At 37.3% G+C, this 12327-nt stretch overlaps 1 protein-coding gene across 1 annotated transcript in view; it reads left to right on the top strand.

Annotated features, from left to right (window-relative positions):
• Window positions 1-12327, top strand: part of AIR9 (Outer arm dynein light chain 1 protein) — a 64163-nt gene that overhangs the window by 13245 nt on the left and 38591 nt on the right. The window contains exon 14 of the mRNA XM_089981282.1: window positions 1639-1774. Within this exon, the coding sequence (XP_089837408.1) occupies window positions 1639-1774 (136 nt within the window). The remainder of the gene's footprint in view (window positions 1-1638; window positions 1775-12327) is intronic.

Genomic DNA, 12327 nt, shown 5'->3' on the forward strand with positions numbered 1-12327 from the left:
TAGCTCTAGTCGCTTTTTGCAAATCTTGTAGCATGACTGCTGGCATTTCTTGCTGTAATGTCTCAGTGAGCTTGCTTCTTCTTTAACATCCCAAAGAAAGTGTGAATGGTCCTCATTGTTGGTTATTTAGTTGTTCTTTCCTTGGAGTGGTGAATTATATTAGCTCTAAGCTCAAAGCTGTCTGCAGATTATGCATTAAATTCCCATGTTTGACTTTGAAATTACTTATGGCTTTTGGGCATTTACTGCTAAGCTTTGTGGTCTTTTGATGCATAAATAAATGAAACCTTCTGCAAATATTACAGTAATTCGGTTGCATATGACTAGAGCTCATGGATTTGTGTTCTTCCTTAGATGAAGCATTGCTACTTTAACTTACAGTAATGCCAAATATTCCAAGTTTTTTCGATGCCAAAGTTTTTTTTTCTTTTTAGGGAAAATAATGGGCAAGTTTGCATTTGCCTATATCTTTCCAATTTGGACTTTTGATTGTATCATGAGGACAATAAATCCATTGATACATTTATACATCAAAGTTTAGTACTTGACTGCATTTTCTTTAATATGATATTGCAATGAGCATTGGTATTTCAAAAGTCCTTTTTTGGAGTCCTGGCGAGGAAGATGAAGTTGACATATAGTTTGACTTGTCCGACATATTGAGTCATCTGCGATTTCCCTGTTCTCTCCCCCTATTAGGATATGTCAGGATATCAGGCTTATTCATAATTTTCAAGGTCTGAAAATAAAGCCAAACTGAAAAATAAACGATAACTTTCCAGTTCATATAGAAAATGAGTGAAATTAATGTTCTGAATTCTGTATGGAGCCATTAAGTTTCCTTCAGAAAAGAAACATTCTAAAGCACAGATATTCAATCTGACTGCCATGTTTCCTTCAGTTTGAAGGCAACATTGTCTATTTGTGCCAGGGCGTTCAGGGTTTAGCCAGTGGATCAGAGACTTGATGGTTTTAAGCCAAGATTCAAGGCTTTGTGCAGAAAAGGATTGATATAACATCTGGAGGATATTCCAGCCTTGTCTCTGGATGTCATCTTGGCCTAGCCCTTTGTGCTTTCCGCAATTTTTTTGTGTAAACATGATGGATTGCTGTGTACCCATCTCTGATCTACCATTTTGTTGGATTTGACTCACATATATTTGAAGCTTGAACTGGACCTGAGCAAGATCCAGTTGGACAGAAACCAGAGTCTGGTTTGCCAAAGAACTGCAGGGCTCAATCTGATGCATTGACACCATTAACTCCATGTTTGCCCCTCTACTCATATTTTCAGATGGTGCTTTACAGGAATACTGAAATTACCGTGATTCTTTAGTTGTTTTCTAGTGATATGGATGTCTTCAATGTTATTCAGTGGCCATGCTTAGAGTTGTCCTCTTTATGGTGTATGAGGTGAAATGTTCACTTATGACCTATTGCTTGGATATAGATTCTATTACTTACAAAAGCGCTATTGAAAAAGTAATTTTTTTCCTGGTTTTTCATTCTTCTCTCCCTTTAAAGCCTTTGTACTCTTTCTCCTCTTTGACCTTATCAGAAGTTCCAATTTGTTATCTACGAAGTTGCAATGCATGCCACTCTTTCATGGTATCTAACATTTTCTTGTAATACTGCCAGCTCCTCCATCAGTCAGTGATGTGCGCATTCTGGAGGATGCTGTTGAAGGAAACATCATTGTAGGTGTTGGTGAATATTTTGGAGGAAAGGAAGGTCCTAGCAAGTTCAAGTGGCTTCGAGAAAATAAGCAAACTGGGTATGCTGACTCTGTTATTGGCATTCTTGGAATTTTTGAGCAGCTTATGGCTGATGCTGCACATATGCAATGCACGTGCACATGCATAATGACAGAGCATGACAGTGTGAAAGGTTGGGTAGGAGTGGAGTTTTTTTCATGGGTTATTTTACACAACACATGCACAAAGATGAATATATATATAAAATCTGTGTGTGTGTGTGCGTGTGCATGCATGATGTTTTTATCTTCATGAAAGTTGCTGTTTGCTGCATAATATTTTTGTTAAAGTGCATATATATATATATATATATGAATCACTGGAATATGAGATCTAATATGTGAACCACTATTTTCATGGATTTTTTGTTATCTTCTCTTGAATCTAACCATACGGATGTGATCTACATGCTTGGAATATGAGATCTAATATGTAAACCACTATTTTCATGGATTTTTTGTTATTTTCTCTTGAATCTAACCGTACGGTTGTGATCTACATGCTTGGATTTATAAAAACCTGCTCTTGAATCATCCGATTTTTATGCATAAACGTGATTTTTTAAGGTTTTAAAATCAATGGCTCATAATCTTCATCAATATTCAAGCATTCAAAATCACATTTTTTCATCGAAAATACATGATCCAATGGTTGCTTCCTAGCAAATTCCCCATGCCAATCTCATCCACATGGTTGGATTTGCAAAAAAACTGTTGGAAATGCCCATGTTTCTAGTTCTGATATTCTAGTTCTCATATTTCAGTTCTCATGTTCTAGTGACTATATATATGTGTGTACACGTAAAGTATATGATTTTTTTAAGGTTTTAAAATCAATGGCTTATAATCTTCATCAATATTCAAGCATTCAAAAATCACATTTTTTCATCGAAAATACATGATCCAATGGTTGATTCCTAGCAAATTCCCCTTGCCAATCTCGTCCACATGGTTGGATTTGCAAAAAAAGTGTTGGAAATGCCCATGTTTCTAGTTCTCATATTTCACTTCTCATATTCTAGTGACTTTATATATATGTGTGTGTATACACATAAAGTATATGATTTTTTAAGGTTTTAAAATCAATGGCTCATAATCTTTATCAATATTCAAGCATTCAAAAATCACTTTTTTTCATCGAAAATACATGAACCAATGGTTGATTCCTAGCAAATTCCCCATGCCAATCTCATCCACATGGTTGGATTTGCAGAAATAGTGTTGGAAATGCCCATGTTTCTAGTTCTCATATTCTAGTGACTTTATATATATATATATATATATATATATATATATATATATATATATATATATATATATAGTGTATACACTTAAAGTATATGATTTTTTTAAGGTTTTAAAATCAATGGCTCATAATCTTCATCAATATTCAAGCATTCAAAAATCACTTTTTTTCATCGAAAATACATGAACCAATGGTTGATTCCTAGCAAATTCTCCATGCCAATCTCATCCACATGGTTGGATTTGCAAAAAAAGTGTTGGAAATGCCCATGTTTCTAGTTCTCATAATTCAGTTCTCATATTCTAGTTACACACACACACACACATATATATATATATATATATATATATATATATATATAAAGTCACTATAATATGAGAAACTGAAATATAAGAACTAGAAATATGGGCATTTCCAGCACTTATTTTGCAAATCCAACCATGTGGATGTCTTTGGCATGGTGAATTTGCTTGGAATCAACCATTGGAATGTGTATTTTTGATGAAAAATGCGATTTTTGAATGCTTGAATATTTATGAAGATTATGAGCTATTGATTTTAAAGCCTTCAACAAATCTCGTTTATGCATCAAAATCGGACTATTCAAAAGCGAGTTCTTATAAAACCAAGCATGCCGATCACATCTGTACAGTTAGATTCAAGAGAAAAGAAAAGAAATCCATGAAAATCGCGGTTCATACATTAGTTCTCATATTTCCAGTTCTCATATTCTAGAGATTTTATATATATATATATATAAAGGTGTAATAGGTAATACCCATTAGGGGTATTTTTGTTATTTCAGTCAATTGTAATGGACTGTGCCCATTAGGGGCACATTTGTCTTTTCAGTCAACTGTAATAGACTGTGCCTATTAGGGGCACATTTGTCTTTTCTTTATTTTTTATATTCTTTTTCTTTTTCTCTTTTCATAGGGGCTATTTGGTAAATAACCAAATAGAGTTGTTGGGAGCTCCAAACGACTCTATTTCTAGTCTTGAGAGCATCCCAAGCAGTGTTGTGAAAAGTGTTGAGGCGTAGCGAGACGCTCCACCAAAAACCGAGGCAGAGGCATAAGCCTCAATTTTTTTTTGAAAACTTTAAAAAATTTATAAAAAATATCTAAAAATACAAATAAATAAAGAAATGCTTTATTGATGAAATAACAACCAATAAGAAATAGAAAATCTCAAATAAGTACTAAAAAGTATGAGATTAACATATAAAAGTAACTAAAAACTGATTATATAATTGGAAAATATATGAGATTAACCCAAAAAAGTTAAAATATACTAAGAAATTTATTACATAACTGAAATAATTGGAAAATATATGAGATTAACCTACAAAAGTTAAAAAATATGAGATTATTCTAAAAAATATGAGATTAACATATAAAAGTAACTAAAAAAATGATTACATAACTGGAAAATATATGAGATTAACCAATAAAAGAAAAAAATATACTAAGAAACCGTTTACATAACTGGAAAATATATGAGATTAACCAACAAAAGTTAAAATATATAAGATTATTCTAAAAAACATAAGATTAACATATAAAAGTTGAAAAAGGTGTTTTAGGTGTTCGGGTCCAAACCCGACCCACAACTATCCAAACCTGACCCACAAGTATCTCTTGTATGTACGTTTTGTTACTTTTGTTTCGGGTCTGGATATTATAATAGATCCAGACCCATGCTGTACATCCAAAAATAAATATAAAGTTAGGTCACGATTTCTTTAACACAAAAATCGTGACAGTTGCAGACCCCTCTTGCATTCTCTTCTTCGTTTCTCTCTCTCTCTCCTTTCTCAATACAGGTACAGGTGAAAATTCTAACATGGTATCAGAGCAGAGATCCATCTAAAGGCCGAAGATGATTCTGACAGGTGCGACGATCAGAAATTTGAGGTTTTTCGTTCCTTCCCTTTCTACTCTTCTATTCTTCTTCATTTCCTTTCTTCCTCTCTCATTCTTCCCCTCTTTCTGAATTTTCCTGTGTATCCACACCTCACGTGGGTTTTATATTCTAGTGGATTTGAGATTCACGTGAATCCTGTTCACGTGAACCCAGACCGTGAAAAAAAGGGGTGATAGTATTTCACGTGAATCGCTGAAATCGATTCACGTCAAACACCAAACCAATCACGATTGCTAATTCAAATATGTTTTTGTTTAATATTATCTGCTTGATCTCCTTTGTTGGTACTATTTGTTTGATCTTCCTTTTGCCCAATCTCCTCCACGAATCTACCTTTGCATATTCGAATATTACATCTTTTCTCATGATTCTTTATTGTTTTGCTGTGCAATTTACTTCTTGATTATCCATTTCTATACTTGTCTGAAAATACATCTAACGTGTGAGTATTTTTCATCACGTCAATCTCAGTTTTTTGGAGTGTATAGAAAAAGGTTCAGTCTCTCTATTCTCTGAATCTGACAGTCTGCGATCTTCTGTTCATTAAAAAAAAAGGGGAGGGGCTCAACATTTCGTGAACACTCTTGTTGATTTTCATTCTCAAAGGATCCTTATTCCTCTCAATCAAATCTTTCTTCAAGTTTTCTCAACCAACTCGTTTTTGAAAAGTTGAATACCTCAAACTTCTTGATTTGGAAGAGACAAATTATTCCTTTTATAAGGAGCCAAGGTCTCTTAGGTCACCTGGATGAAACCACTCCAGTCCCACCAGAATTTGTCTCGAGAGAAGAGAAAGATGATAAAGGGGCAAGTTCGATCGTGTATGTCAGAAATGTAGAATTTCTCAACTGGGAAAGGAAAGATCAATCAGTTGTTGCATACATCACTTCAACCTTGTCTCAATAGGTCCTTGTTGCCATCCCTGACAATTGTACAACACAACTCTGGGAGCGACTGGTTCAGACGTATTCGCAGGTTTCACAAGCGAGGATGGTTTTTCTCAAAAGAGAATTTCAGTTGCTAAGAAAAGATTCCATGACCATCATGGAATATTTGAACAAGATAAAGATTATCACAGATCAACTTGCAGTTATAGGATGTGCGGTAAGTGACAGTGACATGGTGCAACAAACTCTGAGAGGATTGGGATCTGACTACAATATGATAGTCACTTCACTATTGTGCCTCCCAGTTTCCTACCTTTGATGAGCTACAAGCTAAATTGATTCAGTATGAAATGACTCTGAAGGGTTTCTATGAAGAAACTCACATTCACATAAATTCCCAAGAAGTTTTTGCCACAAGAGTGACTTATGGTAGATGACGAGGACGAGGAGGACAAGGGCGAAGTGGACACGGAGGACGTGGTCTGCTTCCCACTCCCAATATGTTAGCTCATGCATAGGGACAAAGATCCATCCACACTTGCTTCCTTTGTAACAAAAGGGGGCATATCAAGGCGAATTGTTGGCATAATCCAGAGAATAAATGAAAGAGTCCACAGATAGAAACCAAAAGAATACAAATATCAGAGACAATGGAGAAATTAAAGATTTGCTGATATCCGCCTTGTCAGAGTTGAAATTGAAGCAGAGTGATGAAGGCACTTGGTTTGTCGACTCAAGGGCATCGACTCATGTGACAGGCGATGCAAGTAAACTTTCTAACCCTATTCCTTATTTTGGAAAAAGTAAGATTGTCACTGGAGATGAATCCCACCATCCTGTTTCCCATGTTGGAAAAACTGTCATTCCCATGTCATATTCCACTCTTACACTTTCTGATGTTCTTCATGCTCCCGACATCAAGAAAAATATTGTCTTTGTTTCTAAACTTATTGATGATAATAATGCTTCAGTTGAATTCGCTCCCTTCTCTGTGCAGGTCAAGGACCTACGCATGAGGGAAACTGAAAAGAAGTGTTTTCTCGGTTACGGGTCATGGATCTGAAGATCCAGGACCCGTGACATCCACTTCTTCATTAATGGCATTATGTAATATTGATTATTGTAATGAGGGGTATTTTATTACCCTAAAATTTTGTAATCACTTGTTAATATGAAGGAATACACAGCAGCCGACCCTATTGCTGAAGGGGTATCAGTTTCTCCCAACTTCTCTCTCCCTTTCTCTCTCTCTCTCTCTCCGTTTTTCAGATCTCACGCGTGGAAGGACCTGGAGATTCAAAATCTAACATGGTATCAGAGCCACGCTTCAGTTGAAACTGGAATCAATCTCAAAGGTACATCCGATAGATCTATCCTTCTCGATTTCTTCTTCTAAGTCAAGAACATATCCCTCCGTTTCCTATTTTCATTTTTTTTGGTTCACGAACGACCCATTTTTGTCTCCCCACATTCCTTTCTTCTCTATCAGATCTGATATCAACCAGATCTGAAGATAATCAGATCTGACTTCTTCTTCCCACAGTCTTCTTTTCGCCTCTTTCTATTTTTCTTTTACCTCGGTGGTGGCTGAACCTCGGTTCCCCCCACAACCTTCTTTCTATCCCCTGAGTAACTCAATCCAGATTAGATTTTCAACTCTTTCTAACAGCCTTGAATAAAGAAGATGAACCCACAACGTTCTCTCAAGCATCAAATTCCAGAAGATGGATTGAAGCAATGAATGAGGAGATGGAAGCTCTACATGAATGTGGTACGTGGGATGTCGTATCAAGACCACCTGACAGAAATGTTGTTGGTTCGAAATGGGTGTACAAAATAAAGTATAAACCGGATGGGACTATAGAGCGATACAAGGCGAGACTTGTAGCCAAAGGTTTTACACAGGAGCAAGGACAGGATTATGACGAAACCTTTAGTCCAGTTGCGAGGATGGGGACAATCCGAGTCATACTTTCTTTAGCCATTGAACACCAATGGACCATTAGTCAACTTGATGTGAAGAATGCTTTTCTTCATGGAGATTTGAGAGAAGAAGTTTACATGGAACAACCCACTGGTTACGCAGAAGGTAATCCTACAAAATATGTCTGCAGACTAAAAAGGGCGATATATGGATTGAAGCAGGCATCTCGATCTTGGTTTGACAGCTTTTCTCTTGAAATACAAAAGTATGGTTTTAAGAAATCTCTTCTTGACCATTCCTTATTTATATTTAAGAACCCAGACACAATTACTCTGTTGTTGATATATGTGGATGATATTATCATCACTGGCAGTTCCAATGAGCACATTGAAGAAGTCAAACATCTCTTGAATCAGAGGTTCAAAATGAAGGACCTTGGCAAACTACGATACTTTCTTGGAATTGAAGTCGACAGTTCCTCTGAAAAAATGACTCTCACTCAACATAAGTATACCATTGATGTTCTCAATAAATCGGGTATGAAAGACTGCAAGCCCTTGAGCACTCCTAGCGTTCTTCATCAAAGGCTTAGCTCTCAAGACGGAGATCCCTTTGATAATCCCACACAGTACCGTAGCATAGTGGGTATGTTACAATACCTCACTTTTACTCGCCCTGATATAGTCTACTCGGTGAATCAAGTTTCTCAGTTTATGCATGCCCCATGTGAAGGGCATATGGAAGCAGTTAAACGGATACTACGATACCTGAAGGGAACGGTTGGGGATGGTCTCACATATAAGCGAAAGACAAATGGGCAAAGTGCACATGAGATCACTATTTATTCTGACGTGGACTGGGCGGGAGATCCAGATGAACGCAGATCAGTATCAGGCTATTGTGTATTTGTTGGGATGAATTTGGTTTCTTGGAGTAGTAAGAAACAAAAGGCTGTTGCCAGATCCAGTACAGAGGCTGAATACAGGTCAATGGCAGCCGCCACTGCTGAGGCTACTTGGGTTAGACATCTACTGACAGAAGTCGGAGAATCGATATCTCGATCACTTCTTCTGTGTGACAACCAGAGCGCCATTAGTATGTCTTTTAATCCAATCCATCACAGTCGTGCCAAACATATTGAAATAGACCAGCATTTTGTGAGACAAAAGGTAGAAGAGAAAGAGATTGAGCCTGAATTTGTTCGAACTACAGATCAAGTGGCGGATATATTTACAAAAGGATTGACAAAAGACAGATTTTGGATGTTAAAAGGCAAGTTGTTCATGATTCAAGATCATGCACAACTTGAGGGAGGGTGAAAAGAAGTGTTTTCTCGGTTACGGGTCATGGATCTGAAGATCCAGGACCCGTGACATCCACTTCTTCATTAATGGCATTATGTAATATTGATTATTGTAATGAGGGGTATTTTAGTACCCTAAAATTTTGTAATCACTTGTTAATATGAAAGAATACACAGCAGCCGACCCTATTGCTGAAGGGGTATCGGTTTCTCCCAACTTCTCTCTCCCTTTCTCTCTCTCTCTCTCCGTTTTTCAGATCTCACGCGTGGAAGGACCTGGAGATTCAAAATCTAACAGAAACATTCGCTGAAGGAAAGAGATGAGGCAATATGTATGTCTTTGAAGAAGCTCCATGTCATTCCGTCCGCCGTGTTCATCTGGATTCAAAGTCTTCATTAGAGTCGTGTTCATTCTCTTCTGCTAATGTTTTTAGTATTTCTGAATGTAATAAGTCATTCTTATGGCATAGTTGATTAGGACATTGTGGGAGTCATTTTATTGAGAAACTTGTCTCTAATAATCTCATTCCAAAAGAAAGTCTCAATGGGGATGAGAGAAGTCAGAAGTGTCCCAGTTGTCTTTCATGCAAAAGTCATGTATTGCCTTTTTATTCCATTAATAAGAGAGCTTCAAAACCTTTTGAGATAATTTGTTTCGATGTATGGGGACCTGCCCTAATTGTTTCTGGATCCGGGAGCAGATACTACCTGATCTTTGTTGATAACTATTCTCGATACACTTGGATATATTTCATAAAAAATAAGTCGGAAGTCTTCCATTTGTTTCAAAATTTTCTTTCCTTGGTTAAAAATCAGTTTTCTGAGTCCATTCAATTTTTCCAATGTGATGGAGGTGGGGAGTTCTCATCTCGTGATTTTATTTTTTTTCTTTAAAATAACGGAATAGGAAGAAGGGTGTCCTGTCCACACACCCCACGATAAAATAGGTCTGCTGAGCGAAAACATAAGCATATCGTTGAAAGTGCCATGAGTATGCTTCATGAGAGTAATCTTCCCATTAACCTATGGACAAAAACTTTTCATTCTGCCGTTCATGTGATAAATAGACTGCCTATGGTTCTGGAAAATAAGTCTCATTATTGTCTTTTTGGAGCTCACCCTAGTTATCACGATCTGCGTGTTTTTGGATGTGTTTGTTATGTGCATATTGATCAGTTCCTGAGAAGCAAGTTTCAGGACAAGGCTCAGAAGTGTAGGTTTGTGGGATACGCAGATGACTACAAAGGTTATAGGTGTTATGATCCAACCAACAGGCGCATCAGAATCTCAAGAAATGTTGTCTTTGATGAGAAAATTTTTGATCATGGTACCGATACAATGGATATGTCCCCCTAACACAACTGAAGTTTACTATCTTTGGCTGAGTTTAGAACTTTTTGCTAGTTCCAATGAAGCTTGTTCTCCAGATTGTGTACAGCGAGAAGAAGAGATGTTTGAGAACACTGGGACATCGGGATAGCAGAATGACGAGGAAGCACCATCATTCGTATCAGGCAGATACAAAGGCATTTCCTATTCTAGGCAAAGACCGAAAGCATCAAATCATCCATATCATGTTTCAGTCACCGATCCGACTCCCTCTCATACTCTTGAGGTCAGAAAATCAAATCGCATACGACATCCTATTGACAGGTGGGTCAGCTATAACAAGTTCTCTTTGGATTTTTAGCTTTTTTTAACTGCACTCAATAAGGAAGGTGAGCCCACTATGTACTATCAGGCAGTCACTTCTACCAAATGGGTAGAAGCCATGAATGATGAAATGCAGGCATTGCATGAACGTGGAACCTGGAAAGTTGTTTCCATACCACCTGACAAAAATGTTGTCGAATGTAAATGGGTCTACAAAATAAAGTATAAGACAGATGGGACCATTGAACGATACAAGGCAAGACTTGTGTCTAAAGGGTTCACTCAAGAAGCTGGGCAAGACTATGATGAGACCTTCAGTCCGGTGGTGAGAATGGGAACAATTCAAATTATTCTTTCCCTAGCTGTTGAACATGGATGGAAGTTGAGTCAGCTTGATGTGAAAAATGCATTCTTGCATGGGGATTTGAAAGGGAAAGTCTATATGGAACAACCCCCTGGATATCAAGAACACAATTGCAAAACACATGTGTGCATGCTAAAGAGAGCTATTTATGGGCTAAAACAAGCATTTCGCTTTCTCGCTTGAGATTCAAAAACATGGATTTGCTCGTTCCGTGTTGGACCACTCACTATTTATTTTTAGAAGTCAGAATGTGACTACTCTACTATTAATTTATGTTGATGATATCGTCATCACAGGGAACTCTGAAGCTCACATCCAAGAAGTAAAAAACTTACTAGGTCAGAGGTTCAAGATGAAAGACCTTGGTGTCCTGCACTATTTTCTTGGTGTAGAAGTTGATAACCAGGCTCATGGCTTGACGCTCACTCAACACAAGTATACCGTGGATGTTCTCAGCAAGGCAAGCATGAAAGACTGCAAACCTCTAGGAACTCCAAGTGTGCTTCACCAAAAACTCAGTGCTCATGATGGAGATCTGTGTCACGATCCCACCAGGTATCGCAGTCTAATAGAAATGTTGCAGTATCTCACATTCACTCGACCTGATATTGTTTATTCAGTCAATCAAGTGTCTCAGTTTATGCATGCACCACGTACTGGATATATGAAAGCAGTTAAGAGGATACTTAGATATCTGAAAGGGACCATTGGGGACAGATTGATATATTCACCGCAGTCGTTGGGCAAGAATGAGCGCGAACTTACTGTATACTGTGATGCAGTCTGGGCAGGGGATCCCGATGAACGAAGATCTACATTGGGATATTGTGTCTTTATTGAAAGAAATTTAGTCTCTTAGAGCAGCAGAAAACAAAAGGCTGTTGCTAGATCAAGCACTGAGGCAGAGTCTAGATCTATGGCTGCAGCTACTGCCGAAGCCACGTGGGTCAGGCATCTCCTAACTGAAGTAAGAGAAACAATTGCTCGCTCTATCTTGCTGTGTGATAATTAAAGTGCTCTCAACATGTCATTCAATCCAGTTCACCACAGTCATGTTAAACATATTGAGATTGACTAACATTTTGTAAGACAAAAAGTTGAAGAAAAAGAGATTGAGCTTGAGTTTGTCAACACTGAAAGACAAGTTACAAACATATTTACAAAGGGCTTGACAAAAGATCGTTTTTGGATGTTACTTTTGTTCAGGTCTGGATATTATAATAGATCTAGACCCATGTTGTACATCCAAATATAAATATAAAGTTAGGTCA

This window comes from Nuphar pumila, chromosome 11 (assembly GCF_984573655.1).
Source record: "Nuphar pumila chromosome 11, dmNupPumi1.hap1.1, whole genome shotgun sequence".
NCBI classification, from domain to species: domain Eukaryota; kingdom Viridiplantae; phylum Streptophyta; class Magnoliopsida; order Nymphaeales; family Nymphaeaceae; genus Nuphar; species Nuphar pumila.